Source organism: Penicillium chermesinum, assembly GCF_028974085.1.
Source record: "Penicillium chermesinum strain IBT 19713 chromosome Unknown utg000003l:1.0-5111272.0:1.0-5115320.0, whole genome shotgun sequence".
Classification (NCBI taxonomy): domain Eukaryota; kingdom Fungi; phylum Ascomycota; class Eurotiomycetes; order Eurotiales; family Aspergillaceae; genus Penicillium; species Penicillium chermesinum.
In genome coordinates, this window is record NW_026695313.1 from 749160 (window position 1) to 777124 (window position 27965).

General features: G+C 49.4%; 10 protein-coding genes across 10 annotated transcripts; 4 read left to right on the forward strand and 6 right to left on the reverse strand.

Moving 5' to 3' along the window:
- Positions 1-1661: 1661 nt before the first annotated feature.
- On the reverse strand, positions 1662-3428 carry N7468_003181 (fungal specific transcription factor domain-containing protein; the record flags this gene model as incomplete). The annotated part of the gene is made up of 3 exons (XM_058472478.1): positions 1662-2519; positions 2573-2710; positions 2988-3428. The coding sequence occupies 3 exons, from the start codon at positions 3426-3428 to the stop codon at positions 1662-1664; spliced, it is 1437 nt and encodes a 478-aa protein (XP_058331481.1).
- A 2449-nt stretch (positions 3429-5877) lies between these two features.
- On the reverse strand, positions 5878-6772 carry N7468_003182 (SDR family NAD(P)-dependent oxidoreductase; the record flags this gene model as incomplete). Its single annotated transcript, XM_058472479.1, has 4 exons — positions 5878-6116; positions 6164-6270; positions 6476-6580; positions 6636-6772. The coding sequence occupies 4 exons, from the start codon at positions 6770-6772 to the stop codon at positions 5878-5880; spliced, it is 588 nt and encodes a 195-aa protein (XP_058331482.1).
- A 479-nt stretch (positions 6773-7251) lies between these two features.
- On the forward strand, positions 7252-9044 carry N7468_003183 (cytochrome P450; the record flags this gene model as incomplete). The annotated part of the gene is made up of 5 exons (XM_058472480.1): positions 7252-7627; positions 7679-7979; positions 8041-8258; positions 8306-8653; positions 8707-9044. The coding sequence occupies 5 exons, from the start codon at positions 7252-7254 to the stop codon at positions 9042-9044; spliced, it is 1581 nt and encodes a 526-aa protein (XP_058331483.1).
- A 180-nt stretch (positions 9045-9224) lies between these two features.
- N7468_003184 (metal-dependent hydrolase family protein) lies at positions 9225-10628 on the reverse strand (the record flags this gene model as incomplete). Its single annotated transcript, XM_058472481.1, has 4 exons — positions 9225-9801; positions 9849-10166; positions 10225-10332; positions 10390-10628. 4 exons carry the CDS (start codon positions 10626-10628, stop codon positions 9225-9227), a joined length of 1242 nt encoding a protein of 413 aa, XP_058331484.1.
- Positions 10629-11218: 590 nt separating this feature from the next.
- N7468_003185 (2-haloalkanoic acid dehalogenase) lies at positions 11219-12064 on the forward strand (the record flags this gene model as incomplete). The annotated part of the gene is made up of 3 exons (XM_058472482.1): positions 11219-11258; positions 11320-11887; positions 11947-12064. The coding sequence occupies 3 exons, from the start codon at positions 11219-11221 to the stop codon at positions 12062-12064; spliced, it is 726 nt and encodes a 241-aa protein (XP_058331485.1).
- Positions 12065-12192: 128 nt separating this feature from the next.
- Positions 12193-13751, reverse strand: N7468_003186 (NAD(P)/FAD-dependent oxidoreductase; the record flags this gene model as incomplete). Its single annotated transcript, XM_058472483.1, has 4 exons — positions 12193-12458; positions 12517-13093; positions 13159-13448; positions 13508-13751. 4 exons carry the CDS (start codon positions 13749-13751, stop codon positions 12193-12195), a joined length of 1377 nt encoding a protein of 458 aa, XP_058331486.1.
- A 737-nt stretch (positions 13752-14488) lies between these two features.
- Positions 14489-16557, forward strand: N7468_003187 (MFS general substrate transporter; the record flags this gene model as incomplete). Its single annotated transcript, XM_058472484.1, has 10 exons — positions 14489-14633; positions 14685-14748; positions 14794-14848; positions 14906-14967; positions 15022-15119; positions 15172-15541; positions 15591-15731; positions 15794-15879; positions 15937-16152; positions 16223-16557. 10 exons carry the CDS (start codon positions 14489-14491, stop codon positions 16555-16557), a joined length of 1572 nt encoding a protein of 523 aa, XP_058331487.1.
- Positions 16558-17442: 885 nt separating this feature from the next.
- N7468_003188 (iron-sulfur cluster assembly scaffold protein) lies at positions 17443-18134 on the forward strand (the record flags this gene model as incomplete). The annotated part of the gene is made up of 2 exons (XM_058472485.1): positions 17443-17884; positions 18001-18134. 2 exons carry the CDS (start codon positions 17443-17445, stop codon positions 18132-18134), a joined length of 576 nt encoding a protein of 191 aa, XP_058331488.1.
- A 919-nt stretch (positions 18135-19053) lies between these two features.
- On the reverse strand, positions 19054-21134 carry N7468_003189 (ABC1 kinase family protein; the record flags this gene model as incomplete). The annotated part of the gene is made up of 4 exons (XM_058472486.1): positions 19054-19301; positions 19369-19941; positions 19992-20596; positions 20698-21134. 4 exons carry the CDS (start codon positions 21132-21134, stop codon positions 19054-19056), a joined length of 1863 nt encoding a protein of 620 aa, XP_058331489.1.
- Positions 21135-23333: 2199 nt separating this feature from the next.
- N7468_003190 (serine/threonine-protein kinase) lies at positions 23334-27817 on the reverse strand (the record flags this gene model as incomplete). Its single annotated transcript, XM_058472487.1, has 10 exons — positions 23334-23873; positions 23932-24166; positions 24223-24673; positions 24748-24952; positions 25011-26675; positions 26731-27163; positions 27220-27284; positions 27341-27370; positions 27428-27562; positions 27635-27817. 10 exons carry the CDS (start codon positions 27815-27817, stop codon positions 23334-23336), a joined length of 3942 nt encoding a protein of 1313 aa, XP_058331490.1.
- Between the last annotated feature and the right edge of the window lie 148 nt (positions 27818-27965).

Sequence of the window (27965 nt, forward strand, 5' to 3'; positions counted from 1 at the left end):
CGATTCTTACATCGATGTCTGTTTTTGGTTCTAGAGATCCAACTCCATATATCGGTAGCCCGCAAGCACTTTTGTACATACATCTCTGTCTTTGCTCTTTCGAGATCAATAAACCATTGGTCTATTAAACTATACTTTCCGATTACGTATTCCCCTTTCTCTTCAGTCAAATCTATTCATTTCAAATCATTTCAAACAAGACACAGATGAGTCAACGGAGTGAAGATAACTAGTTAACTATCTCGACCGATGATTACAACCAGTGGAGCACCTGCGATAAGGTCACGTGCATAAGCCGTATCCTTCAATTTTTTTTTCTCGCTTGGCTTCTCTTCTCCTTCCTTCCCACAATCTTGCGACCGTTCTATGAAATTCCAGGATTTTTATGCTGAATCCCCAGGCGCCATAGATTGGCAGCAAGACCACGTTTTACCCAGAGGCCAAATTTGCCAATCGTGAATATCGCGTGGCCTCCAGTGGGCCTCGATATGCTCCTATTCCAAAGAATCGGCCGAAAACACTAATAAACAGCCAAGTCGTTCGATTTCCGTTTCTGCTTCCTCGATTGTACACCTCCTTCGCTACATTGTCTATATGATGATTTTTATCAAGATTATTGATCCAGGTTGTTATACACTTGAACTCCTGGGCATGATCATTTCATACACTGAAAATTCTGATATATGATGGAGACGAAGGCATTTGTACATATCGGGCTCGTGGAGGTTATGATAGTCTATATGCTGCTGAATGTCATTTGTAGTGTACTTCGAATACACTGTCACAATACTGGCAATTGCCGCATGATGCCGTTGGACATGCCTTATTCAAGTTTGATAAAGTACATATGGAGTAGTAGCCATCTTTCAGCCGTGTTTCCCCCCCTTGTCCGACCGGCTTTCTTCCAGAGCCTGCTGGATCCACGCGTCTTTCTTCTCGTGCTGGGAGCCACGGTGAGGCGAAGCCATAGGTGGATGAACTTGCGCATCCCGTCGGGCGGAGCGTATTGAGATAAAACAGTAACTGCAGAGGATCACAGCCATGGTGAAAGCCGCTATAGGGGCATTTATAGACTTGGAGAGAACCGGGTTAGCACTTGTCTCGAGCTGTGTTTGCCATAAACCGGATATAAGCAGCTCAAGGCCTGGTGGTATCTGCACATACCCCTGTTGGCCGACCGAGGGTCTTTTGACTGGGTGTATGTTTCTGAGACATGACATTCGTTCTATTCAGACTTCACTGCCCAGGCAGGCATGTTAGCTCTTATTTATTGTTCTGGTAGCTCAAGATGATGTACATCGTATGATGGTTCATTGGGCTTCTCTTACATGGCGGACTGACAGGACAGTCTCTGTATTTATGCGCAATCAAATGAGGTATCTGATTCCCAATGAATTTGGTATATCTCGGACAAAACAGAGGACATTTGCCTCAGGAAACTTGCTGGTAATTGTGGGCTAAGAACGACTCGGACGCGGACGATGTCAAGATACTGCCGCTGTTTAGACGGGCGGTCAAACCTGCGCGCCCTTAGCACTTACTACTTTCAACAATTATTATTGGGATAGCTTTATTTTTATGATACTGAACATTGATATCTTGTTATTCACTGGAACGGCCTTGAAAGTCACGAAATTTACAACGAACAGAGACGAAGCTCGCTACAGTGTCTCCGAAGACATGATATCCCACTCCGGGTCCCACTGGAAGAACTCCAACCCATCTTCCAAAAAGCTGTTCAAGAAGTCAGTGCCGTCGGCGACACCGACCGTAAAATCTTGAGAGGCGTCTCGATTCCATATGAGGGGAGCATCAGGGAAAAGAAGCCCATCGATTTCCTTGGTTATCGGCGCCTCGAGTTCATCGAAGACATATCCAGTGGTAGCAAGAACTGAATGCACTTGCTTTATCAGAGGCTCCAATCGATCCGCACAAAGCGATGCTTCATTCCATCTCTGTCCGATCTGCCTCAAAAGGTCGAGACATTGAGGAAGCGAAACTTCGAGGACGCTCATGGCCTGTAATTTCGCCTGGTCCCAGTGCCGCGAGGACCAGCAGGCCTCCAGGGCAATGATAGCCGTCTCGAACAGGATGTGAACCCCATGCCAAGGATAAAAAAGCCGGCGCCGGCGCTCTTGACTGAGGTAGTCGTCTATGAGTACTAATGATGCATTCAAAACCATCTGCCGATCCTCCGCACTTCGGGTTCTTAAGCGAGGGGTAGGTCGATGGATGCGGGCAATCAAATGGTGGAATTGAACCGCTTTGAATTCAAGCATGTTGTACGGAGTATAAAGCTTGGCGGTTTCATACCATTCTCCAAGTCTCGAGCTGATGTCCGTCGTCCAGTTTTCGATGGTATCGCAGCCGAACTTCTGCAAGTCTTCTTCGAGATGCAACACACGATGCACTTCAGTCTCAAGCGCACGGTAATGGCATATATGGCTGGAGGCTGACTGTGGAAGGAGCCTGTCAATGTCCACATTTTGCTGAAATGGGTCTTTGACAATAGGATCGAGCTATGGGGGAATGAATTAGCATCGAAGGGGGAGGCTTTGCTGTGTTCTCATACCTTCACTGCAATCGACTCTTCTGGGAACGATAATGGAAGCCTGAGGTTTGTGCAAAGTGATCTTTCCATTCCATATGCGACCCAGAAAAGGTTCGTTCGTTCACGGATGGTCTCTTCACTCAGGCCTTGGGGGGGACTCTAGATGCAGTCCTAGGTTGAGAACGATTCTGATAGCATTGGAAATGCATGTCCAATTATCGACTCTCTCTGGACACATGTGGCCGTAATGAGCCAGAAGCAACGAGATTTGGAGTGCTTGGATTTCACTGTGAGTTGGTATGGCTTGTAGATGCCGCAAGGCTAAGCTATAGAATGATTCTGACGCCGCGCGAGCTTGGTCGTTGTCTTTCCAAGTCAGAGTCATTGATGACAGGGCCAAGACAATAAGAAGTATGAAATACTCAAAATGGCTAACCCCCGACGACTCGGGGGGGTCATCTAGGAGGAAAGAATGCGAATTCCCAAGCTCTCCTTGCCACGCCCGCTGGACGATCCTGTTCAACGCAGCCCCAGAGACGCAAGGGTACTGCGGAAGATGAATGTTGATATAATTTTGAACCATACGAGATATTGCTGCCCTAGGCACACTGTCCAGGTTTATGAGCGTGGTTGAATTGTATCGAACATAGTTCGATGAAGGCGTGCGTGTTGAAGAGGAATGATCCACGTGTAAATCTTGGTCTTTGCCTCGCACGACTGCAAGTGGAGGGCACGATGGCCGAAAGAACAGCTCGGGAGAAACCTTAGAGGGGAAAAATAACCCTGGGCTAGAAACTGTCGCCGAGGTTGTTGCTTGCGCTATCTTTGACGCCATCAGATAAGGCAGATTCGAGTTATCTGCCTTGAAGGTACGCATCTGTGCCTCTAACTCAGCGACCTTTGCTTCTAAAGATCTCACAAGACTATGAAGCGTTTAGGAAAATGCAATCCGGAAGACTCAAGTCATGTAGTGGTAGTTACCTTCGTGGCACTGCCTGTTTCGTGGTTGGGTCATAACCAAAACATGCCTCATTCGCTAGTTTGCAGGCTGTGCAAGCTGGAAATTTAAAGTCGCACTTTCAACAAGTAAGTAATAATTCAGACGACCTGAAACTAGCATGCATTCTATTTACCTTCGTCTTGCGTTTTCTACACCGGGTGCACACTTTCGTAGACCGTCGATGAGATTTCTGCATCTTGGAATGACAGGGTCTATATAAGAAGACCTACGCAAGATTGGAGATCAAGGAGACCAAGTGACTATTGGAAGGTATTCGAGAGCACAATTGTCATCCTTTGCCAGCAGTCAACGGTCGCTGACCCCCGCCTATAAATCTCAGGGCTCTGATTGGCCCCGATAGGCGACGGACAAGATGCCGAAGCGCCTCTTTGACGAATGTATTACTGATACGGTACTGATTACTAGTACTTGAGTGGAAATGGATATCTCACGCCTTGGTTCCGTTTGATCCAAGTTCCCAAGTTCCCAATCGCTGATACCATGCCCCAAATGCTGCAGACGTGCACACGCTGTAAAAGTCGCCGCGTCAAGGTCAGTGCCCAAGAAGCTTCAGGAACCTGACCTTAGCTAACAGACTCAGTGCGACTCTTTACTGCCAGCATGTGCGAACTGCGCCAAGGCAGATGTGGAGTGTACATTCAAGGATGACGCCCTCCAAGCGGAAGTCCCCAGAAGGTGAATTTCTGGACAACTTACTGAGATGCATGTTTTACTGATCGAATCCAAGCTATATAAAATCGCTAAATGATCGCATCCAGGACCTGAGCTCTCAACTAGCACTGAGCCGCAGTGCCCCAGGGTAAGATGTTTAGGCATCTTCTACTAAGGGCACGTCAGAACTAATACCATGTAGAAAAGAAGCCTCGGATAATAATAGACAGATATTTGACTCTGTCTCAGAAGGTGCTCCTTTCCATGTATTGATTCCTGGAGCTGGCAAAGATTTATATCTGGATCAATCATCTCTGTCCCGAATCACTCAGATGACTTTCGAGGTGCTATTCACTTCAGGTTCGCTAGAGAACATACCCGACGAAGCGAACAATGAGCTTCCTCCAGAGCTTGTATTCGGAGACCGCTCTATCCTAACACCAAGCATCGTCCGATTTCTTCTTTCCCGATATGAGCAGAGGATATGCCCCAGCTATAACATCATACCTATTCACGTCCTCCGGCACGATGGTATGAGTATTAAAAAACTCCCTGACTGTCCGAAATTTTATCTCTTGATCGCCTGTGCCATTGCCGCGGCGCACGAGAGCTTTAGAAGACCAGAATGGAAGGCCTGCGCACAAATTTGCCGAAATTGGGCGAATGAATTGGTCGCACCCCTCATATTACCCGCCGATGGAGAGTCGTTGGCTACCATTTTGCTTTTGTTAATATACGAACTGGCAGACCCAAGCAGAGGGGCAATGTGGGAGCTGCTTGATCTTGCCATACGAACGTGTCTCCAGCTTGGGTGGCATCGGACCTCTGAGACTTTGGATGTAAGCTCTCCGACCTCTTTCCTGAGTGCTGAAACCTCAAATGGCGCAAGTCATTCTGCTAAATTACGTCTGATGTCAACACTGAGGGATATTGACGGGTAATGAAAACTCCTCCTACCCCATTCGGTCATAGCTTACTGAAAATAGATCTCTACGCATTATGTTTAATCGCTCAACAATGCTGAGTGGGTTTAGGTGGCCTGAAAGCAACGGAAGTGAGGCTATGCTTCTTTGCTACGAGCAGCTATGCCAGACAATCTATAGCAAACACGGTGCTATTGCGTCCCAAAGCTGTCCTTTCGTGGGAGACATCTTTAGCCTGATGCGCACCCTCGAAGGGTTTCCCGAGGCCAGTCCTATTGTGAAGAAAGCATGGCTGCTCTATCTCCCTGTGTGCATCAGACACCGACCGTGCGTGTTCTGTTTTCAAGAGCCCGATGATTCCCTCGGAAAGGGTTTGCGCTATTTGAGAGGAAGATTGGTCAAGTCCGCGTCTGATCTCTTGCATTCCACATATGAAGACACCGTGGTGAAAGAGAATTTCGTGCCTCCACTTCTTGCAAGCTACAGGGCCCTTGTGGCCGGGTGCTGCATAGCAGCCAGCATCTCAAAAAAGTGGACGGATTATCAGGCTCAAGTCAAAGAGCTCCTTATATGTACTGAAATACTCAGCCTTTTCGCATCACATTGGAAAGGCGGTCGCAGCTACCTTTGCGCCTGGCAGATCATAACCAGCACGCTCCATACAAACGCTCAGTCCACCCACCGAATGGCTATTTCATGAAGCAAAGTCTTTGGACCCACACCATTGCCTATCAATCAGAATTGGAGGTTACACCTTTGAGGATTAATAGTCGGCCACCTTCCACTCGAACCACCTTCCCGTCCATAAAGCTTCCAGCCTTGCTCATTAACCATAGGGCTGTGCCAACCATATCTTCGTCATTGCCAGCTCGCCCTGCCGGGGCTTCTTTTGCCAAATGCAGATTGGAGCTTGCATCCGCGGTCGTCATCCCGGAGGGGACTATTCCCGGTGAAATGGCGTTTACACGGACTGCAGCTTTCGTCAGAATAGCACAGCAGTCAAGAGAGGGAACTTACTGTAGAAATCTGCAAATTCAGTTGCCATTATTCGTACCAGATGGTCTACCGCCGCCTTTGATGTTTGATAAGAAGGCACGAATTGATGATTGTGCACACTAGCCGGGCTGCTGAAGAATAGAACACAGCCTCTTCCTTCGCCCCGTGATGCTGCTTCTCCGAGAGGGACGATCAAACCCGCTGTCAGATAATAAGGAGCTAGTACATTCAGACGAAATGTACGCTCCCAGTCTCCATATGATGCGGAGAGCGTGGCGGCTTCAAGGGTTCTCAAACTGTCTCCAGGGGGAATAAATGGTTTCATTCATGTACCGAACCCCAGCGCAGTGGATCAAGGCGTCCACTGGATTTTGTAAAGCCTTTACTTTTGCAACAATCTCCTTCACCCCATCTTCAGATGAAAGGTCACCGTGGATGCTGCGAACACTTAGGCTGAATAGAACAGAGCAAAAAGGTAGCATTTCCGACGTACGCGTGTGTTTCTAGAGACGAGTACTTGGAGTCGGAGATTATTCTTTGAAGCTCCTCGACTGTCTCGCAAAGGCCTTGCTCATTGACGTCGATGAGAATCGTATGTGCTCCGTTCGCGGCACACCCTCGCGCTATCATGCGACCGATTCCACCGCCCAAAAGATCATTAGTCAAAAACAACGGCCATAGGGAAGATTTCGCCATACCTGCACCTGTAATTACCGTCCATCGTTTTTCGACGCTATATAACTCGCTTATTCGGAGGTGGTGGCCCATCATGACTCGCCCGCGTAAGAACGACAAATTCACGTCGTGGTCCTGAATACGGGGTTTGGTCACCGTCACTGTAGAAGCCCTGGGAAGCGACTATTCTAAGCTACTCCGCATGTCTATCTATCTTCCGAGACAGATAATAGTGCTGCGGAGTTCTGTCTCGCTCGCGTCTTTCCGAGCATACGTCCTCCACCGACGCGCTCCGCCGACGGCGCCCACCGAGCGGTACCTTTCCAGCTTGCGAATTTTCAACGTGTGTACATGGCAACAGTATTTATGGTTATTTGCTCTACAAGTTTCCTCGTTTGTGACTTGACCAGGTAGCTCGCTCTCTTTACTCCGTCATGCGTTTCGACTCTTCTGATTTCACCAGACACATTACGCTTATCTCGGCGTCTAGCATTCTTATCGGCCTACTGTTGCTCGCCCTTCTTTTGTGCTTCTATGTGGATTTTTCCCAAATAAGTGGCATCCCTGAGATCCCAGGGGGCACGTTCCTGGCAGGCCATCTATATCAGCTCGGGAATGACCATGCGACGACTGCCGAACGCTGGGCCGCGCAATATGAAGCGCCGGTATTTCAAGTCCGGTTAGGTCGAAGAAGAGCAATCTTCATCAACAGCTTTGAGGATGCTCGGGAATGGCTGGTCAAGAACCAGTCCGCAACGCTTGATCGTCCCCAGTTCTATACCTTCCACGGCGTCGTGTCTGCAACTTCTGGTCAGTTTGACTCCATTTCAGCCCGGGTATTGATGCTCATTATTCGTATAGCTGCCACCATTGGAACAAGCCCATGGAATGAGAGAACCAAAAAGCAACGCCGGGTCGTAGGATCGTTCACTACCGGTCCATCCATCCAGAAGCTTCGGCAAATGTTAAACCAGGAGACCTTTGCAATGGTCTCGGATTTGTATCAAGACAGTCAGAATGGTGTTGCTGCTATCATGCCCCACATTTATCAAAAGCGACTCGCATTGAATATCATGATGATGTTCTGCTATGGTACCCGGTTTTCCTCCATTTCCGATCCTCTGCTTCTGCAAATTCTTTCCGATGCTAGTACAATCGCAAGGTAAAAGCTGCCAAGAATTGACCCACGTGGTATGAAACATGCACTTACCATACTCGAGTAGCTTTCGCTCCACAAACTCCAATCCTCAGGACTTCATTCCTCATCTAAGGTATACATGTGGTGGACGAACGAACACCGCGGTCGACGTGCGGCAGCGCCGAGATTCTTGGCTGGCCTCCATGCTGGATAATGTCAAAAGCTCTCTTCCATTGAAGAGAGAGTCGAAAAGATGTGTGGCTGAGATGCTCTTGACGGACAATCAAGAAGGCCTCACCCCTCGTATGTACTTTGTCCTATCTTACTGCGCAAATCGCTGACGCCTTTAGTTGATGTAAAAACTATTCTGGGTGGCCTGATGTCTGGCGGGTTTGAGACGGTATTTTCTACCGCTATTATCACCATTGGACTTCTCTCTAGTCCGGACGGGCAAGCGACCCAACACGAAGCTTACAAAAGCATCATGGCTACCTACAGCACGCCAGAGGAGGCATTCGACAAATGCATAGTCGAAGAAAAGTGCGACTTCGTAACATCCCTGGTGAAAGAGGCGTTGCGGTTCTACCCTCCTCTCAAGCTTCTCCCGGCACGGCAGACCTATAAGGAGTTTCCTTATAGGGGCTCCCAGATTCCCAAGGGTATCCTGGTCTATGTGAATGCACAGGCTGTCAATCGAGGTAAGCCCCCGTGCCCACACCAGATGGCACATTTACTAACAAGGCCGGGATAGATAAATCTGTTTATGGAGAAGATGCAGATGTGTTCCGGCCAGAACGGTGGATGGATAAATCTCGAAACATCTCCCCTCCGTACCACTTCGCCTATGGTGCCGGCTCGCGCATGTGCACTGCCGTGAACTTTGCGAACCGGGTTCTGTATTCGATTTTCGTGCGATTGATTGTCGCTTTTGAGATGTATGAAAGTAAAGAGTACCCTGTCAACACCCACTACGTCGATTACAAGAAAGATCCGACGGCTTCGAACGCCATTCCCGCGGATTTCAAAGTCCGATTCTCTCCCAGAGATAAGATGGTTTTGAAAAGATGCTTCGAGACGGCCCAGGCATGATAGATTTTTAGCATATAGGCGTCTTTTTCCGTCTTATTACTCGAATGCAAATGAGACAAAATATTCTCCACACTAAGACGACATCTGCCCTTTACATCAATTTGGCTTTAACCTAACTTAGCCACTGTTACTTTCCATGCTAAGAGAAGAGTCTAGGAGAAGAGTCTAGTCTACCTACGCCTAACTCTGAGTGAATTTCCCATCTCGCTTCCACACCTGGGCATCTTTCATCACAAAATCCACTTTACGCAACGCCTCTGGCGAAACCTCGGGATCGCCTTCCAAAGCCACAATATCTGCCTGCAAGCCCTGCTCGAACCATCCAAACCGACGGCCACAAAGGTCCCGCCCACAAGCTTCCCACCCACCCACAGTGCACGCTTCCAGGACATCAGCCACGGGGATCCCCGCTTGGATCATCAGCTCCAGCTCTCGCACATTGTCGCCATGCGGATAGGTACCCGTATCCCCTCCGCAAGCGATGCGAACACCGAGCTCATGAGCGCGCTTGACCTGACGCAGGATCTGATCAAAACGCTTTGCGTGAAGCTTTTCCGCAATAGCTAACGTTGGGACGAAAATCACATTCCTGTCTACCATTCGCGCAAACATCTCATCCGTCGCGAAATACCCATGCTCGATAGAGTCGACCCCCGCGTCGATCGCCGCCAAAGCCCCCTCAAGCGTGCAACAGTGGGCAGAAACGGGGCATCTCGCAAGAGCCGCTTCGGAAACGATCATTTTCATCTCCTCGTGGCTGAATACCATGTAGTCGGGGTTAGGATCCTGGGGAGGATGCAGCACGCTGGGGATATACGGGTGCTGCTGGGCGGGGGAGACCGCATGATCCTTCGTCGATAATCGGCAAAGAACTTGATGATGTCTGCGCCTGCGGCGATCCGCCGCCGGACAGCCTGGCGACATGCTTCGGGCCCGTCGACTGCGTCTGCGCTGGCAGGCAGACAGTGGCCTCCGCTGGCGTTTTCCGTCCGGCACTCGAAAGACCCGGTGCTGGCGATTACCTTTGTGGCGACGAATAGTCGAGGCCCTGGGATTATTCCGCGGGCGATGGAATCCCTCATGTTGGCGTCAAATTCCTGCATTCCTTCTGAGCCAAGGTCCCTTTTTGCAATTAGCCCTGGCCCTTCTCTGCGGAGGCTGATTATCCAGCACACTTTACCTGTAAGTGGTGTACCCAGCCATCAGTGCAAGTTTGCAGTGATTGGCACCTCTAAGCACCCGTTCAACAATGCTTTCGTCTCGCTTTTGCTGGAGGGCTCCAGCTTCACTAGTTCGGATATGGGTTAGAATGGGGTTGCGAGGTAAACACCACGGTCCCTCTTACTCATAAGAATGCAGAAAGACGTGAGTATGCGAATCGACCAAGCCGGGGAGAACGTATTTCCCACGTAAGTCGATGTCGCCATCCTTCATGACGGTTTCGAATGGTCGCTTCCCATCGTCACGCTCAAAAACTTGGACGATGAGCCCCGTCGAAGAGTCTACTTCGATGGAGATGTTTTTACGAACTTTCTTGATCTGTGGATCAAATAGGGCTGTCGTGTGTAGCGTGAATTGAGTCATTGCTCTCGGGAATCTGTTGCAAAGAGTACTGGGGAAATAATTCTCTCAATTGGTATCTTCGGCTTTCTGCTGGCAAGAACGGCGCTGTGTTGCTTCGTCGGCTTGTCACGTAGCTGGGTCTCTTCTCAGCGCGGAACCCCGACCACGACGCTCCCATGCGTTCCAAATACGTTCAAAGCGTTAAAGTTACCGGTAATGAGCTTCGAGTCTGGATTTGAAGACCGTGCTTGACTATACGCCCTAGTCCTTCGGATTATAATGTGATGCGATCTCAATTGGGGCTTCCCCTCCAAGCTATTGCACGGGCAGAATATTACAGAACAGGGTCACTGTAATCGTATGGTTCTGTAAGCAACATGACAGTGAACTAAGACCTCTTCTACTGCTGGCGCAACTGCTGGCGCAACCCCGCTCGGTGAATCGTTATCTTTGTCCCAGACCGGCTTTCCCCGCGTGTTACCATACAACCTGCGCCTTCCGCCGATAAGCCCAAACACACCCTGCCTGTCTGGCTTCAAGATGTCCGGATAGAAAAAAAGGATATAAAACAACCATAAAACGCAGGTTATCTGATCCATGAAGTCAAAACCATGGCAGCTCCAAGTAAACACGTTGTCTTTGACGTCGTAGGTAATGTATAATCTCTTCTCTGCCATCTCTTGAATACTACGAGTACTAACGAAACACCCAGGAACGTGCGTTTCTTACGAAGCGTTCTACGAAGCCATTGAAGCCCGTCTCGGAGAAAAGCTTCGGGCGAATCACATCGGGACCCGGATCTTTGGATACGCCTGGATGGAAGCCGGAGAGCGCGAATACACATACCTAAGCCTATCAGGCCACTACGTCAAATGCTTCGATTGCCTCCATGCCGTATTCTACCGCACCCTCTGGCAAGCGGGCATCCCCGAGCCACGCAAGTTTGCTACTGACGAGGACCGCGACTATCTGCTCGCGTGTTACCGAACGCTGAAGCTTCGCCCTGGCATCGCGGAGTGTTTCGCCCGGCTCCGCAATGCAGGGTTCACCGTTTGGGCCTTCACAGCGGGTGACACGCCCCGGGTGGCGGGGTACCTTGCAGCGGGCGGCGTGGACATGCCCGAAGAGAACTTTGTGTCCTGTGATACTATCGGCATTGGCAAGCCGGAGCCTTCATCTTATAAGTTTATTCTGGACAAATTCAAGCGAGAAGGGGAGGAAGCCGAGACATGGTTTGCGTCGGCGCATATGTGGGATTCTGCGGCAGCGAAACGGAACGGGTACGTGATTTGTGCTATTCCTGGTTTCTTGCACTCTGTCATTAACGGGATACATGCAGGTTCAAAGGAGCGTGGGTTTCTGTCTGGGAGAAGGAACCATGTGCCGAGATATTTGGGGAGATGGATGTGGTTGCTGACGATCCGGTCTCAATGGCGGATAAGATCATTGCGTTCTAGATGGAACCTTAAGAGCTCTAGTAGTGATGAATGAGCTGAGCTAAATTTGGCTCAATATATGCTTGGTGGTAAAGACCCCGGGAATAATTCTTTCGCAGAAAATGTAAAGTCCATCGACATATCTCTATCTAAAGCTTGCTCTCGCCATTTTGCTTCTGAATGCCCTCGAGAACCTCGTTTCTCGTACTAGCGAGCCGCGCTTCAGTGACCTTGAAGACAGAAGGAACTCCAGTGTCCTCGAAAGATGTTCCTCTTCGCACCATGTCGGCTATGGCTTTCGCGCAGAGGAGAATCAGCGGCATTCCATGACCGGAAAATCCTCCCAGAATCATCTGGTTCTGTTTACCGGGTATGTTGCCAACGTAGGGCATATAATCCGAGCTATAGCCCATTACTGCCAATGACCAAGTTAGCCGGTCGCCAACAAAATGCCGAGGGAAACCATCACTCACTGCCCGTCCAGACTTTATCAGTATAAGCACCGCTCTCCTCCCATCCAATGAACGTTCGCTGCATAAGACCGTCAAACCAGGGCTTTGCTGGCTCGATCAGTTTACTGTCATCGGTAACCCCGTACCAATGTGAGCTGTCAGACCAAAATGGCGGCTTTGCACCTCCTACAATAATACTGCCATCGGGCCGTGGGATGAGATAGTCGTACAATGCGTCGCCATGCCGGATACTGTAGGTCTGGGACAAGAAGGGAGCCGGCTTGCCCTCGGGCACAACGATCCGGCTGCATATGCCTCGCACCGGAATGATATGGTTGGTGAACTGCGTTGCCAAGTGGGATGTGTATGCGTTGGTTGCGAATAGCACCTTACGGGCTTTGATAGTCCCTCTCTCCGTTGACAGGATCCATCGACCCTCGGAGTCCGGGGCGTCAGAGACACGTGTCACCGGTGTCATGGTCTGTAGGTTTGCGCCTTTCTTGACGGCCCCGTCCAGCAAGTGCATGACCATCTTATATGGCCAGATATGGCCTGCGGTGAAGGTAAAGCAATTCAAAGCCCCTTTCACACCCGATACCTTCAGGGTCTGTTATTTATTTTTCGTCTTTTTTGTAAAAGCGGTTGGGTTCTAGGGTCACTTACTCGTTCCGCATCTCGTCGCGGTGTAAAATGCACGTCTCTCAGGTTTGCTTCGCCCGATTGGACCAATTCGCGGAACGCTTGCTCAGTCTCTCTAGCCAGCTTTTCCTCCAGGATCACATCGCAGGCTCTCGTGAGAACAAAGTCGCAGTCGATTTTCTCTTGCTCTACTAGTTCTTTCACCGCTAGCACCTGGGACGACTCGAAGGCGGCCACCTCAGCAGCAGCACGAGCACCGAACTTCTTGATTAGCTTTGGGATGTTGAAGTAGACATCCGGCTTTAGATGGCCACCTGTTTTCAGATCAGCAAAAGTGATTTAGAGAGGGTTGCCGAAAAGCTCATTCGGGTACCATTTCGCGCAGTTGCCCCAGAACAAGCCTCCCGCGCTTCGAGGATAGTGACAGAAGGCGGCGAAGGATTGTCTTTGAGCAGGAAATGCGCCAGGGATGCGCCCGCAAAGCCCGCGCCAATTATGACAATATCGGATTCCGTGGGGAGATCAGGGGTGCTACGATGACGATCTAATCGGTGCGTGGTAGTCCTCCAGAAGGAAGTTGTGGAATTGGCCACTGGGGCTGAAGATGGATTCAACATTATGACACGAGGTCCTGATTGCCACGGACGGAAGGCCAAAGCTTCTTAGTGCCTTCTATTCCATACATATAGCTTGGATCAGAGAGAAATAGCCGACACCTTCTACCAGATAAGTGGCCTGGGGGTCCACATCGGCTTTTAGCTGCGGGGAAGCTCCGTTTCTCGCTGTCCGCCGATAGCACCAACGTTATCCTTACGTCCAGGGATGAGCCTGAAACATGATATTGGATCCAAAGTTCCCCTCGTCGTATTATCTCCAGCGAATTTGCGAACTATCTGCATAAGAAGGTAGGCGATTGCGACAACCGCGTCGCAGATAAGAACCCCGGGACTTTTCGAGCTAGAAGAGAAAGAAGTAAGCGACGATAGCGTATCAGATAAGAGAAATGACCAACCAAGTCGTGCAATTCTACCGACTTGCGATTAGAGTAATTTTCTACTAGTATTATATCTCGGCTTTCGCCGTCAAATACCTCGAGTTGGCCGGCAAGGTTCCGCACCCTTTCTTGTTAAGCGCTTGCGACACGCGTGCCTGCATATCTGCATATCGGGACGAGGCACTTTGAAAGCCTTGACATGCAATTTTTAGGTTTCTACGAAGGATATATTTCATATATCGAGCTATCCGACAAGAGGACACGAAACTTCTGACACAGGCCGAGTGAAATAGTATAACGAAATAGTATAACCCTATCATTCCAACGAGGATGAGTCCCGAATCTCAGCAGACAGCACCCATGCCCGAGGGTCCAACAACAGATCCACCTGCGAATATCACTGATGAAGATAAAAAGTCAGCGCGCAAGAGCTTGGACTATTCGGTGGATCCTGTACACATGTTAGGCGACGATGTTGCCACGGGCGACATCATATCTTCCTCTGGTACATTCCCACGCTACAGGTTGACGCGACAATGCTAATGGCTCCGTATAGACTATACCGAGGACGAGTACAAGGCGTTAACCAATAAGATCGATCGATTTCTTATGCCTATGATGTGAGACTCATGCAGAAATTTGAATCTCGTCTTCTAACAGAACAGGTTCTTTTTCTACGGTATCCAGCAAACCGACAAGACCTCCACCGGTGTTCAAGCAGTGAGTTGTCTCCTCTTCAAATTTGAACTGTCTGATTCGGGTTCTGAGTCGTCGTAGCTTTTCGGAATGGAAACCGATCTCGCGCTTCACGGCCAGCAATACCAATGGTTAACGACAATGTAAGATGATGGAGAAGCCGATCCCAGTGCCCCCAGTGACTAAACCCCCGTCAGTTTCTATTTGACCTATCTCATCGGAGAATTCCCTTCCGTCTATCTCCTGCAGAAGTTCAAGCCCGGCCGAGTCCTCTCGATCTACATCACATGCTGGGGTGAGAGGAAACCCTTGCCGTCACGCGATCCCCAAGTCGCTAACCGTCATAGGCATCTGCCTCATATGTACCAGCGCAGCACAGACCTGGTCGCAGCTCATGGCCATGCGAGCTCTTCAGGGCTTCTTTGAAAGCAACATATCCCCGGGCTTCCTTCTCCTAACAGGAACTTGGTACCGGACTGAGGAGCACGCCAACAGGTCGCTTTTCTGGCAGTCCTCGGAGGGATTCTTCTCCATCGTCTGTAATCTCATGCTGTATGGGATTGCTCGCTATGCAGAGGCCCATGGGGGAATTGCGGCATGGCGTTGCATTTCCTTGTTCCTGGGGTCTTTGACCCTTGCTGGGGCCGTTGCCGCTTTTCTTCTCCTGGGGACACCCCATGAAGTTCGCTGGCTCAACGAGAAGGAGAAGCGGATGGCGTACGTGCATACCTAACCAGGTCGCGGGAAATGAAGCTAACGGAGCCAGGACGGCGCGAACGATCGATAACCAAATCGCTCAAGACACTGTCGGCAAGAAGTGGGACTGGGATCAAGTGGTCGAAGCGTTTCAAGATCCTCAGCTTTACTTCTCTTTTGTGAATTCGTTCCTGGCGGATATGCCCAACGGGTCAGTCTTTTTTCCTCATCCGGCAGCATCCGACGCGCCTGATCCTAATGTGCAACCCCCAGAGGCATCACGACGTTCAACTCTCTTATATATGAGACGTTCGGGTTTAGTGACTGGGAGTCGATGCTTTACGGGTGTCCTCGCCAGGGTAAGCTTCCACCGTTCCTGGTATTGGGGACAGACGCTGACATCAATCTTTTGATAGCCGTCTACGTTGTTGTCTTTCTAGCCGTTGCCTTTTATACCCGGAAAGTCAAAAATCAAAGGATGTGGGTGATGATTGCCAGCACCATAATTCCTTTCGTCAGTCTCCTGGTGATGTCCCTCCTTCCGAATACACCAGAATATAAGTGGACGAAATGGGGCATGTACCTCATGACGGCCGTATTCTCCCTGGCCATCTTTCTTGGCTGGAGTTTGAGTGAGTCCTGCCCATTTACTCTTGCGGCCCCGATAGCGCCCCGGGATCTAACTGACCGGATGAACTTTAGTTCCATCCAACGTCGCCGGCAAGACCAAGCAATCCGTGATCTCCTCAATGACAATGATCGGCTATTGTGTGGGAAACATGGGCGGAGCTCAAATCTTCAAGACCAAAGATGCTCCCCGATATGTATCGGGCACGGTCGCATGTTCCATCTGCTTTGCGCTCGAAGCACTTGTGATTCTTGCCTGGCGCCTGTGGTACATGCGCGAGAACAGACGTCGAGACCGTCTTGCGGCTGCGAGTGGACTGTCCAAAGAGGAACAAGAAATCAAGGGGCGGGAGCTGGGAGAGAACGATGTAACGGATCTGAAGAATCCGTACTTCCGCTACACGATGTAAATGCACTTCTCGACCATCGGGAGTTGAATGCCAAGAATTCTAGTACCTACCTAACCCTGGCCAGGGATTTGTCATCCATAGCTTAATTCCTGCCGGACTGGAACGCCTAAGAGGCCACACTGGGCCTTCGCACGTACGGGAGTAGCGTGCATTGCCTTGCATAAAGTTCGCCTGATTAGCGTGTCCCTCAAAGGTCGAGCCCCCAGTTTATTACCAATCGCCCAGAAGGGGATACGAACCCGTCAAACCTACCGGCAATCCTCGGTCCGCCTGCACTTAAGTCCGAGCACCTCCTCGATCCCCGCGGGGGCGCCCATGGGCTCAGTTTGCAAGGCATTGCACATGAGTGAAGAATCCCGTGCGTGATTCTCCAATATTCGAAAGGATTTCCAAATATCATTCCAGACCATTAAATCATTGGATCCCAGGCACGTTGAGGCAAATCTCCACCCATCGGATATCGTAGAGCCACAATTGGTTGAGGGGCTTCTCCTTCGGGAAACCTTCGTCACCGTCCACGGACAATGTGAATGGGGTGCCTGCCCTTGCCACTGATATCATTGCAACAGAACCGGTTCACTCCAAGCTGTCCATTCCCGCTCGTCCAGCCAATATCAGTAGCTCAGGTAGAAGAATTGCCAGTAATGAAGGGCCCAAAGGAAAAGAATCGAAACCCAAAGCGAGCGAGCGACAACTCCGACCTCCGGCGACCGGAAGGTCTGCATTTCCCCATTAGGCTTAGCGCATGCCTTAGCTAAGAATCAGATTATTTATGAATTCATCATCGCCTCGCCCATATCAGATCTCGTTCGCCTCCCCCATCTTTTCCACTTTCAACCTACCTAATCCAACTATCCACCACCCCAACTGACCCAAACATACAAAATGTTCAAGCGTATCGTATCCGTCGCCCCCCGTGTGGGCGTCGCTGCTCCTCGCGCCTTTGCTCCCCTCGCCGGCGTGCAATCCGTCCAGCCCGTCCAGCGTACTTCAGCACCTGCTCCCTCGCAGCGAAGAGGCTACCACGAGAAGGTCCTGGACCACTACAACAACCCCCGCAATGTCGGCTCGATGAAGAAGGGTGACCAGGATGTCGGCACCGGTCTCGTCGGCGCCCCCGCCTGTGGCGATGTCATGAAGCTCCAGATCCGTGTCGACAAGGAAACCGGTCGCATCGATGACGTGGTCTTCAAAACCTTCGGCTGCGGCAGTGCTATCGCTTCCTCAAGCTATCTGACCGAGCTAGTCCGGGGCATGACCCTCGACGAGGCTGGCAAGATCAAGAACACCGATGTCGCCAAGGAATTATGCCTTCCTCCCGTTAAGCGTATGTTCACCACCCCCGGCAAGTCTTCCCAGAACACACGCCTCTGATGGTGTCTGGTGGACATGCGATCGTTTTTTTCTTTCTCCCGAGAATGCCGTTGCTAACACTCTTTCTAGTCCACTGCTCCATGCTTGCCGAGGATGCTATCAAGTCCGCCATCTCCGACTACTACACCAAGAACCCCAAGGCCAAGTCCACCGACCTCTCCGGCACCGGTGCGGCTATCCCCCGACGTCAAGGTCGAGGTTGAGCAGACCCCCGCCGCTGCGGTATAAACTGAAAAAGATACTCCGCGGCAGGTTCCGGGTGAGGGGGGGTTGCAAGAGACCCCGAAATACGTTCATTTCTGAAATGTGATTACTGCGAATTATTTCCCATCAATCACAATCGTTTGATCGAGGAGCAGGCCTGCCATCGAGTTGTTTATACCAGGCGAGCTGGCAGAGTTCGGCCTGGGTGAAGGCGATTCAAACAGATTGTTACATTTGTTTGCTGTACAGATATGCCTCTCTGATATCACTTTTGAACCTTGCATGTTTTGCAGCTTTTTTTTTTTTGTGTTGGTGATGGCGCCTCGGTACGTGGGATCCTCGATCGATGTTGTTATTTTTCAAAAGCGATGGTCTCCTTGATAGTTTCGAATCAAATTATGAAACTTGCATCCTTAATCCTATTGTTCATTTCGCGTTCAGTAGACGTAAGTGTCGTCACGGTCGTAAATGGTAAAGCTACCTTCTACACCTATACACTCTTCTATCCAACAACTGTATGACGCGTACAAGGATTTCTCCATGCAATATCCGCGGCCAGAACAGCGCCAGGGTAACTCGGCGGAGGAAAGGAAAGGAGCCTACCGATACTTACAGCGGCATCACCAATTCCACAGAATCTATGTTTTCAAAATCTATCTACATCTATCTGTACAGACGAGTCCCGCGGTCTAGCAGACAACGGGCGATAAGACAGAGCCTCGCCTAAAAAAGCCAGTATAGGTCTTGACGAGTCCAGGAAAAAAGAAAGTAGGAAGAACGCCATCGCTGATGCACAGATGACCCCACAAGGACAATCCGTGCCCTTGAACGTTACAAAACAACCGTGAACATGGAGCAGGGGAATATATATACGTGACACTAGGAAATGGGACAGCCAGGCCGATATGCGCGGGCGTATCAAGCAGTTCGCATTCCGAGTCGAGTCTTCAGTGTAAGCACGGTCTCGTAGATGGATAGCTTGGCCTCGACGCGCAGAAAGCTGGCCCAGGCAGACAGGTATCTGAAAAGGTTCGCGAAAACGCCTCCAGATGTCCGGATAGTCTCGATTTGTTCTTCAAAGACTGTGCGAGCGGCATACCGTGCCAGAATCAAGAAGGTGCGCACGGGACCGTGGCGGGTGTGCAGGTTCTCGTCAAGACTGCGGGCTTTTCGGATCGTTAGCAATTGATGGAATTGATGGAATTGAGCCATTGAAAGGGTGTGATCACTTACTGAGATCATTCGTCTTCAGAATCAGCAGGATGATCCGTGGAACTTGACCAAGCATCTCTACCAACTGCTGCAGCATACCCTCGCCCAGCGCCTCGGAAATTTCTTGCTTTTCTTCAGCAGTACGCGCCGAGGCTACACTTTTCTTCGTCAGGACACTATAGTCACGACCGGTAATGGCGCTAGCGAAAAGAGGGAATTGTTCGTCTGTAATACCAGCCACCTTGTGGGCATATTCGCGCATTCGAGGAATATCCGCATCGATCACAGCCAGCCAAAGCTTGGCATAATTCCGACGTAGATCCTGGGGGATTTTGCGGTAAAGACCGTGATCATACAAGATGATATCGAAGTTGGGGTGTTTGCGAGTAGAGTTCGGACGAATGGCGATGTTACCGCCGTGCGGGTCACAGTGCAAAGGGGCATTATCACCAAAAATCATCTGGTTGAAGATGTGGGCAAAGGCGGCAGAGACCTCATCACGGTCGATGTTGTTGGCTTCGAGAAACTCGAGGTCGTCTGGGCGTCGGCCGGCGATAAACTCCATCACCAGAATACGCTTTTGAGACCACATCACTGCGCTTCTTGTTAGAAGTATCGTTGATGATATCGTTGTAGTAACTTACCATCGGGGATGACGAGTGGGGCATCGGAGTGTTTCTTGAAGTACTGGCTGGCCTCGGTGGCGTTCTGCGCCTCCATACGGAAATCCAGCTCCATGGGGAGAGACAAATCCATCTCGCGCGAGAGCCATTCAAGGTCGTATTCCGGAAAGAACTTCTTGAGCATCGAGAATGTGAAGCGAGTCAATGCAAGATCCAACGGCACCCATTCCGCAAGTGCCGGGTGCTGGACCTTGACCGCAACCTTCTGTCCAGTTTCCTTCAATGTGGCAATGTGCACCTGGGCCAGCGACGCAGCACCGGTAGGCAGAGGCTCGAATGATGAAAAGAGCTCGTCGATTGTCTGACCAGTATCCTGGACGAACATTTCTCTGATGGATTCGATCGAAGACACAGGGCACCGATCTTGGAGCGGGACAAACGTTGTAACCCATTCATTAGGCAACAGGTATCCCATGCTACTCAGGTGCTGGCCCAGTTTAATGAAAATTGATCCGTTTTTCTCGAGAACGTGCAGAGTACGTTCGGCACAGCGTTTGTGGCAAGCGCGAAGTAAGGCATCCTTTTCTTCAGGAGACGAAGTTTCCGTGTTCAGGGTCACGCGGTAGCTATGGTAGAATATTATAATCAGCACTTGTTCTCACGAATAGTCACGATTCGGCGAATGCCTGTTGCAACAGCTTCCATCGGCCGGAATAGCTCCACTTACTCGTTGATGCAGACAGCCAGAGCGCCAACAACACGGCCACTCCGCCTGGCTGCTTGATACACATGGTGTGCTGAGTCCGAGAGGGTTACAGCAATTATACCGACAACACCAATAGCAGCCAAGTACTTAAGCGCATTGCTCTTCGGCTTGGCCTTTTGCGATTTCGATCCAGAGGCATGTCCAGGTTCCACGACCTTATACTCTGACAGAAGGGGCGATGACTGTGTAGCAAACCCTCTCCTTGACAGCCGAGAGACCGAAGCTTTGCTATAATTGGAAAGGTTCCATTCTGCCGCGGATTTCGTACTGGGTTGAGGCAATGGGCAAGAGGTCGAGTTCGCAAGTAAACCGAGCGAAGTAGTCGCGATCGCTTTTCGTCGGCTAACTGAGGCGGGACTTGCGAAAGCCCGCAGCGGCACGCGAAGCGCAACGCTCATTCCGACCAGGTACGGTCCTTACTGCGAAAGAGGACCAAGTTAAAAAGAGAATTTCCGTGTACCTGGTCTAGTTCATCGTCTTGGTTCGAGAGAATTTTGCGGTTCTCGCCGCCAATCGGCTGAGGTCGCCCGAGGATCGGGCCACGCAAGACACGTGACTCAGAACTACACAGGTTGACCCTGTGGATAATGCTAGCGTGGTACTTCCGGAAGGTTCCACCCCTATTTGATTCCATCTAACCGCCTTCCAAATTAGGGTTAGTCTAATACGTTGTATTTCGACTCTCTTCTCCTAATTTCTCTCTTTTTAGTTATATATATCTCCTACAATATCCTATATCTCCTATTATACAATTATATCTTCTATTATACAACTATATCTTCTATTATGGAGGCTCCACGCACCCCTACTCATAAAGCTACTCGAGATCAACGCATTGCAGCACGTACACTACGCAATAAAGGATATACATACGCCCAAATTGCTTCTGAATTAAAGATAACTCAACGTCAAGTTCAGAAAGCTTGTACAGACGAGAGGCCTACACCGTGGAAGGCCCCTGGTCCACGTCGAAAGTTATCTGACGAGCAACTCGATGAGATAATTAATTTTATCACATCGTCAAAAACAACACGACGGATGACTTATTCACAAGTTATTCAAGAACTACAACTTTCTGTTAGTTCTGAAACTTTACGACGAGCTCTTGCTAAACGTGGATATCATCGATGTAAGGCTCTTCGAAGACCTCCTCTAAATGACCGTATAAGGTCATTACGTTTAACATGGGCATTAGAACATGTTAATTGGACACGTGAACAGTGGGAGAAGATATTATGGACCGATGAAACTTGGGTTACATCGATCTATCATCAACGAATCTATGTTACTCGGAAAGCTGGAGAAGAATATGATGAAACTTGTGTACGAGATCGTTTTTCTTGTGCGCCTGGTTGGATGTTTTGGGGCTCTTTTTTTGGTAATGAAAAAGGCCCTTGTTTATTCTGGGAAAAAGAATGGGGGACTATCACAAGTACTCAATATATTGAGCGAATTGTGCCTTTGATTGATGGAATGGTTACAATGGCTCGTAACTATTTTAATAAACATCTAATTTTGATGCAAGATGGTGCGCCTTCACATCGAAATATCGCAACAATTGAGGAACTCCATAATCGTGGAATATTTCCTCTAAATTGGCCCCCATACTCACTAGATTTAAACCCAATTGAACAGGTTTGGGATTGGATGAAAGATTGGATTGGAGATCGATATCTCAAAGATTACGATCGGAAGTTATCTTATAATCAACTTCGTGAGGCTGTTCGAGCTGTCTGGGATGCGTTGCCTCCAGAATTTTTAGATCAACAGATTGATCTTATGCAGGCACGTTGCCAGGCTGTTATTGACGCACAAGGAGGATATACGGTTTATTGAATTTTTGCTGCTTTTTTTGCTATTTTTTTTGCTATTTTTTTTGCTATTTTTTTTGCTATTTTTTTTGCTATTTTTTTTGCTATTTTTTTTGCTATTTTTTTTTGCTATTTTTTTGCTAGTTTTATGCTGTATTTTTGTTGTATGTTTGTGGTTTAATTACAGATAGTTGAAATAAAAAATATGGCAGAATATTAGTCATAAAGGAGGGATGGAAGTACCACGCTAGCATTATCCATAGGGTCAACCTGTGTATACGTCATTTCATGGTGTTGCGGCGAATTTAGGATGTGATATTTACTAAGGATACGTACAAGTCCATGTCCTATCAGTATATATAATATGCATATATATGTAGGGATATTAGTGATTGTGATGCCTGCGGTCAAGAGCTTAAGTTGTTTTTGGAGTTGCGGCTGATTACTGGCATATTCTCAAGCGTTTACATGGGAAGGCTACCTTGTCCTGCTACCGTCCACGGACCGCAAAGAATACAGGTCTGGCATTCGGAGAGTCATGTATGGAAGAAACCTAATTGACGTGAGAATAGGTATTATGTCTCATTTAAACATTGATATTGCCTCTATGTGCAACCAGTGCTATCATAGCGCGAAAAGAAAAAGGGTGAAAAGTGTTTTAACACAAGCGTAGAATCATGTAACCCAACCCCGGTCTCAGTTCCGACGCCATAGAACCCGGAAAGCAAAAACAAAGGGAAAAAGAATAGTTGCAGGAGAATTGAAGAAGGTCTTCGAAATCAGATATTAAAGGCCAGATCCTGTCCATTCGGAATCGGCCACAGATGTAGGGCGTCGCCGGCGCGGAATGACTGAGGGTCTCCGACTAAGAGTTGGAGGTTTGCTTTCGTCGTCGTGCATGCTTTCCATATATGACAGACGATTGGACATACCACGCACGTGGCGAGGTCGCGCAGCCGCGGAGCTACCAGTAGCCGCAGAGGCGAGAGCCGAGACACTGCCATCTCGACTTCCCGGTCGCAAGACGAGAGAGGGTTGGCTAAGAGCATTGCGAGGATGCCGAGGAGTCTCTCTACCCTCAAAGCCGGCACGGGATTGACTGGAGCGACTTGATGAAGGGGTTGATGGTGTAGAGCTAGCAAAGGGGTTCGGTGGGGTGGTAGATGTGCTTTTCCTGCGGCTTGTGGGTCTGCGTTTGAGGCCAAATGACTCGCTAAGTTCGTTTGACTGAATTAACTTTCCTGCCATATCTCGCACGAGAATGGCTGGATCGTTTTCAAGTTCCCGGATGGCATCAAGCAGTCCATACGAGACGAGGAGCCCCCCCTTGCTGCTCGGTCGAATCGCGTATACTCGAAATAATACGCAAAAGATTCAATCGGACTGCAGCTTTATTGTGGTGAAGCTTTTGTCTCAGTCGAGCGAAAAGATCGGGTCGAGCGAATGTCGACGCCACTGGGGGACTCAAACGAAGAAGCTTCTGCAGAGGTTCAAGGATATTCTCGAATGCATTGGCTTTGGATAGTGTCAAGCAGCGGACAATAGCGTCAGTGAAAGAGGTTTTATCTTGTCGGTTGTCCAAGAGATGCTCCTCCACCTTTGCAGTTTCTTCCTGGAGCCTGCAAATTTATCAGTACCGAATACATCAGACAAGAGGGGGCAGGTATGCACATACCATGTAAAGATTGCATCCAAGGCTGTAACTTGCCAGTATGGATCGGCAAGTAGAGATATGTAGAAGGCAAGGCCCTTGTTCCGCCATAGCTCACGACGACCGACCTTTCCAGATTGGGCCATATCACAGAGGATTGGAAGGGCAAATTCTTTCAACGGTCGTTCGGTCTGGACGACTTTTTGAAGTAATGGCACAATTCCGTTGAGGGCTGCATCCTCTTGTCGAGACTTGTTGAGGCGACACATATTGTAAATCGTGTTCAGGATTTGATTAGATACTTCTCTGAAGTGTCCCCGTTTCATGTTTGAACGGAGAAGCTCGGTCAGAACGTCGATCGCATTCGAATTTTGAAGTGAGTCCAAGGTAGTCGAGAGCATGGAGAGGTTCTTGATGAACTTAAGCATGGTGATCTGATGCGTTGGTGACATGCGTTTTAGCTCTTTCAAAACTCCTAACATGAGATGTCAGCATCGTGCCAAAAAAACAAGATAGAAAGGAAACAGATGGGCGTCTAGGAAATCTTACTGTGCAGAACGGTGCGCTCGGCAACCATTTCCTTGACATGGTTTTCTGCCTGCGAGAAGATGAAGAATATGTTTGCAATCCGACCTTCGATGATTTCTGCCAGTTCACCTTCCTCATCCAACACTCGACCGAGCACCAATGAAAGGGGATCCAACACAGAATTACGAGATAGAATTCGACAAAAATCATTCTTCGGAGTTGATCCCTAAATCAAATATTGTTAGCCAATAGCGGATTTTTGTTTTCAGACCCAAGTCACACACCTGTAGTTCAAACACACTCCAAATTCCGTTGACTCCGATCAAGACTAGGTCTCCTTCGTCTTCGTAATCGTCTTCCAGGAACTCAACCAGGACATTCAATCCACCAGCACTAACGAACATTTGAAGAGTCAGTGTCGATGTCTGGTACATTTGCTGGACAAATGCCGCGGCTTCTAAGCGAATTTCCCGGGGGTATTTCTTGGAAGCAAACTCGTTGACGATGGGTATACCACCGACGAAACACAAGTTTTCTTGCACTTCATAGTCGTTGAAAATGATGGCATTGACAACTCGAAGCAAGCAAAAGACAATGTCCCGACGCCGTGTTGTATCGAGAATCTCCAGAATAGGTAACATCCCGTGAGCACTGATAATGATGTTCTTTGTCTCAGGCAGGTCACAGAAGATAGTCAGTAGCTGCTCCGAGATCTCTGCCAGAACATCTTCATCTTGCGAAGTCTTCAAGGAGCCTACCAGGCCCTCGACTTGGTTTCTAAGACGCGCATATTTGTCTCGTGCGATGTTGGCTTCCAAGTCCATTTCGTCAAATCCCTCTTCTAGCTGCGCAAAGGGATCATCATCATCATCCTGATCTCCTAGCCACGAGTTGTTCGACAGCTTGGAGTTCAACATTAACTTATCTCTGTCGGTGCTCGCGCCATTTTGCTTGCCCACTTTTCCTTCGTCATGACCGAGAATATCTGAGAAGTCTTCATCACTCTCATTCTCAGCAAATTTCTGAATCTCGATAGTGGAACGGTCGCGTTTGACAGACAGCTGCTTGCGAAGTTGGGGATGCTGCCCACTATGATCGTCACTGAAAGGATCGTATCCATCCTCGCGAATTGGGGAATCTGGGTCATAATCTTCTTGAATCAGGGCTAGTTTGCGATCAAGGACATCTTCATTAGCCATGATGAGATCTGTATAATCTTCTACAGAATTCTCTTTATAGAGAGTAGCGGGACGAGGTCGTCTCATTGGTGGTACAGGGGATTGAGTCAGGATTGGGACATTCTGCAGGGCCGTTGACGGGACTTTAGTTGACTGGCGTCTAGACAACCCTTGGGTTTTAGAGGGATCAGCGGGAGATGGGTTGGCTGAATATGGTCGAATTGTTTGAAGAGGGTCGTTGTCTTGTTGTGAAGTAGCGTTGGAATCTTCAAACTCATCCAAGTCGTCATCTGGCCGCAAAATTGTTCCATCCAGCGAGGCAAACGCCTTGAGTCGCTCAGAGGAAAGCATGCCACCAAAATTATCATGTGGTCGCAGATGGGGCAATTGCAGTGCACTAGGAGATATGGCAGTTGCAAAATCATCGTCCCAGTTGTCATCTTCTGCGGACTCAGCAGAACGAAAGCGATCAGTAGGTTTTGTGGTGTTTGGGGAGGGCAGCATATCGACGAGAGAATTGCGGCCTGTTGGCAATGGTCCGGCATGGTCAAACCTGTTTGGCTTCTTAGATGTACCCGTGCCTGGGGATTTGAGAGCTTCATTCCACTCCTGGACACTCTTGACAGCCTCTTCATATTCTGTAGATTTTTTGGGAACCACGGAATCAGACCTGCGTGCATTGACAATCCATGGATGCTTGAGCAATTTCCGGGCTGAAACCCGCAAGTTGGGGTCTTTCTGGAAACACTGCATTAAGAAGTCCTTCACAGCCTGCTCTAAAATTAGTTTTCACTTATCTGGGAGACTAACAAAGAAGCAAGCATACCGGAGAAGCGCCCTGGGGGAGCGGAGGATGGTCATCATTGACAATGCGGAAAAGGGCTGGCATGGGAGCCAAGCTGTGATAAGGGGGCTTGCCCTCAAGAAGTTCAATGACTGTGCATCCCAAACTCCAAATGTCCGACGCCGTTGTTGCACCAGACAATTCGATGACCTCGGGAGCCATCCAGTATGGAGTACCAACAACACTTGACTCGCTCAAGCCAGTTGTCCGACTTGCAACACCGAAATCAGCAAGTTTGACCAAGCCCTCTTTCGTGGTCAAGATGTTGGCACCCTTGATGTCTCTGTGGATGACACCCTGTTCGTGGAGATACAACAACCCATGCAACACTTGCGACATGTACAATCCAACCAGGTTTTCTGGAAAACGACCGAAGTTCTTCGCGATAGAGTGGAGGGATCCATTTTCACAGTATCTGATTGAAGTTAGTTACTTGGAAAAGATGTCATATGATAGTCTCCAGGAACTCACTCGAGGATGATGTTTAAGGTTTCCTGGGACTTGACGAATCCATGGTACTTGACAATATTCGCATGCTATCAGTGAGTCAGCAGACGTTTCGGGGATATTGTTGGGCTCGGTGGTGTCTTACATCCAGGTTTTTGAGAAGGTCAATTTCAAGCTGCGGTGTCTCATATCAGCATAGGTCTTGAATGACACACAGACCAAGTCGACGTACCATTATAACCCGGAGTTCGCTCTTAGGGAGATCCGTGAGCTTGATTTGCTTCACCGCAACCGTCTGCCCGGTATTCCAGTTCAGTGCACGGTACACCGATCCAAATGCTCCCTTTCCCAGGCAATCACCCAATTGCTGCGAAGTTAATGTGTCCCCGGTTAGCATCTTCCTAACTCCACATCTGGAGGTCAAGGGTTTCGGCCATACATAATCTTTCAGTTCTGCCACATCCTTTGCCGACGATTTCACAACATTGTCGTCCTTCGGTTTCTGGTCGCGCTTCGACGGACTCGTTCCTACACGTGTTAATCGGGGTTTCACGGGCGTGCCGGGGGTCCTGGAGGGGGTGATGGGCCGCTGCCCCTCACTCCCATCTGAACGAGTGACCATTTCGGAGCCGTTCTGGAGGATATGGAGCCCAGCCTGAGGTTTCGATCTGATCGCCGGTCTCAGGATATGGACTCAGGTAGACGGGGGCGGGGTGGGAGTTGGATAGGATGGCAGGTGCCGAGGACAACGTTCTCTCAAGGCTCATGTC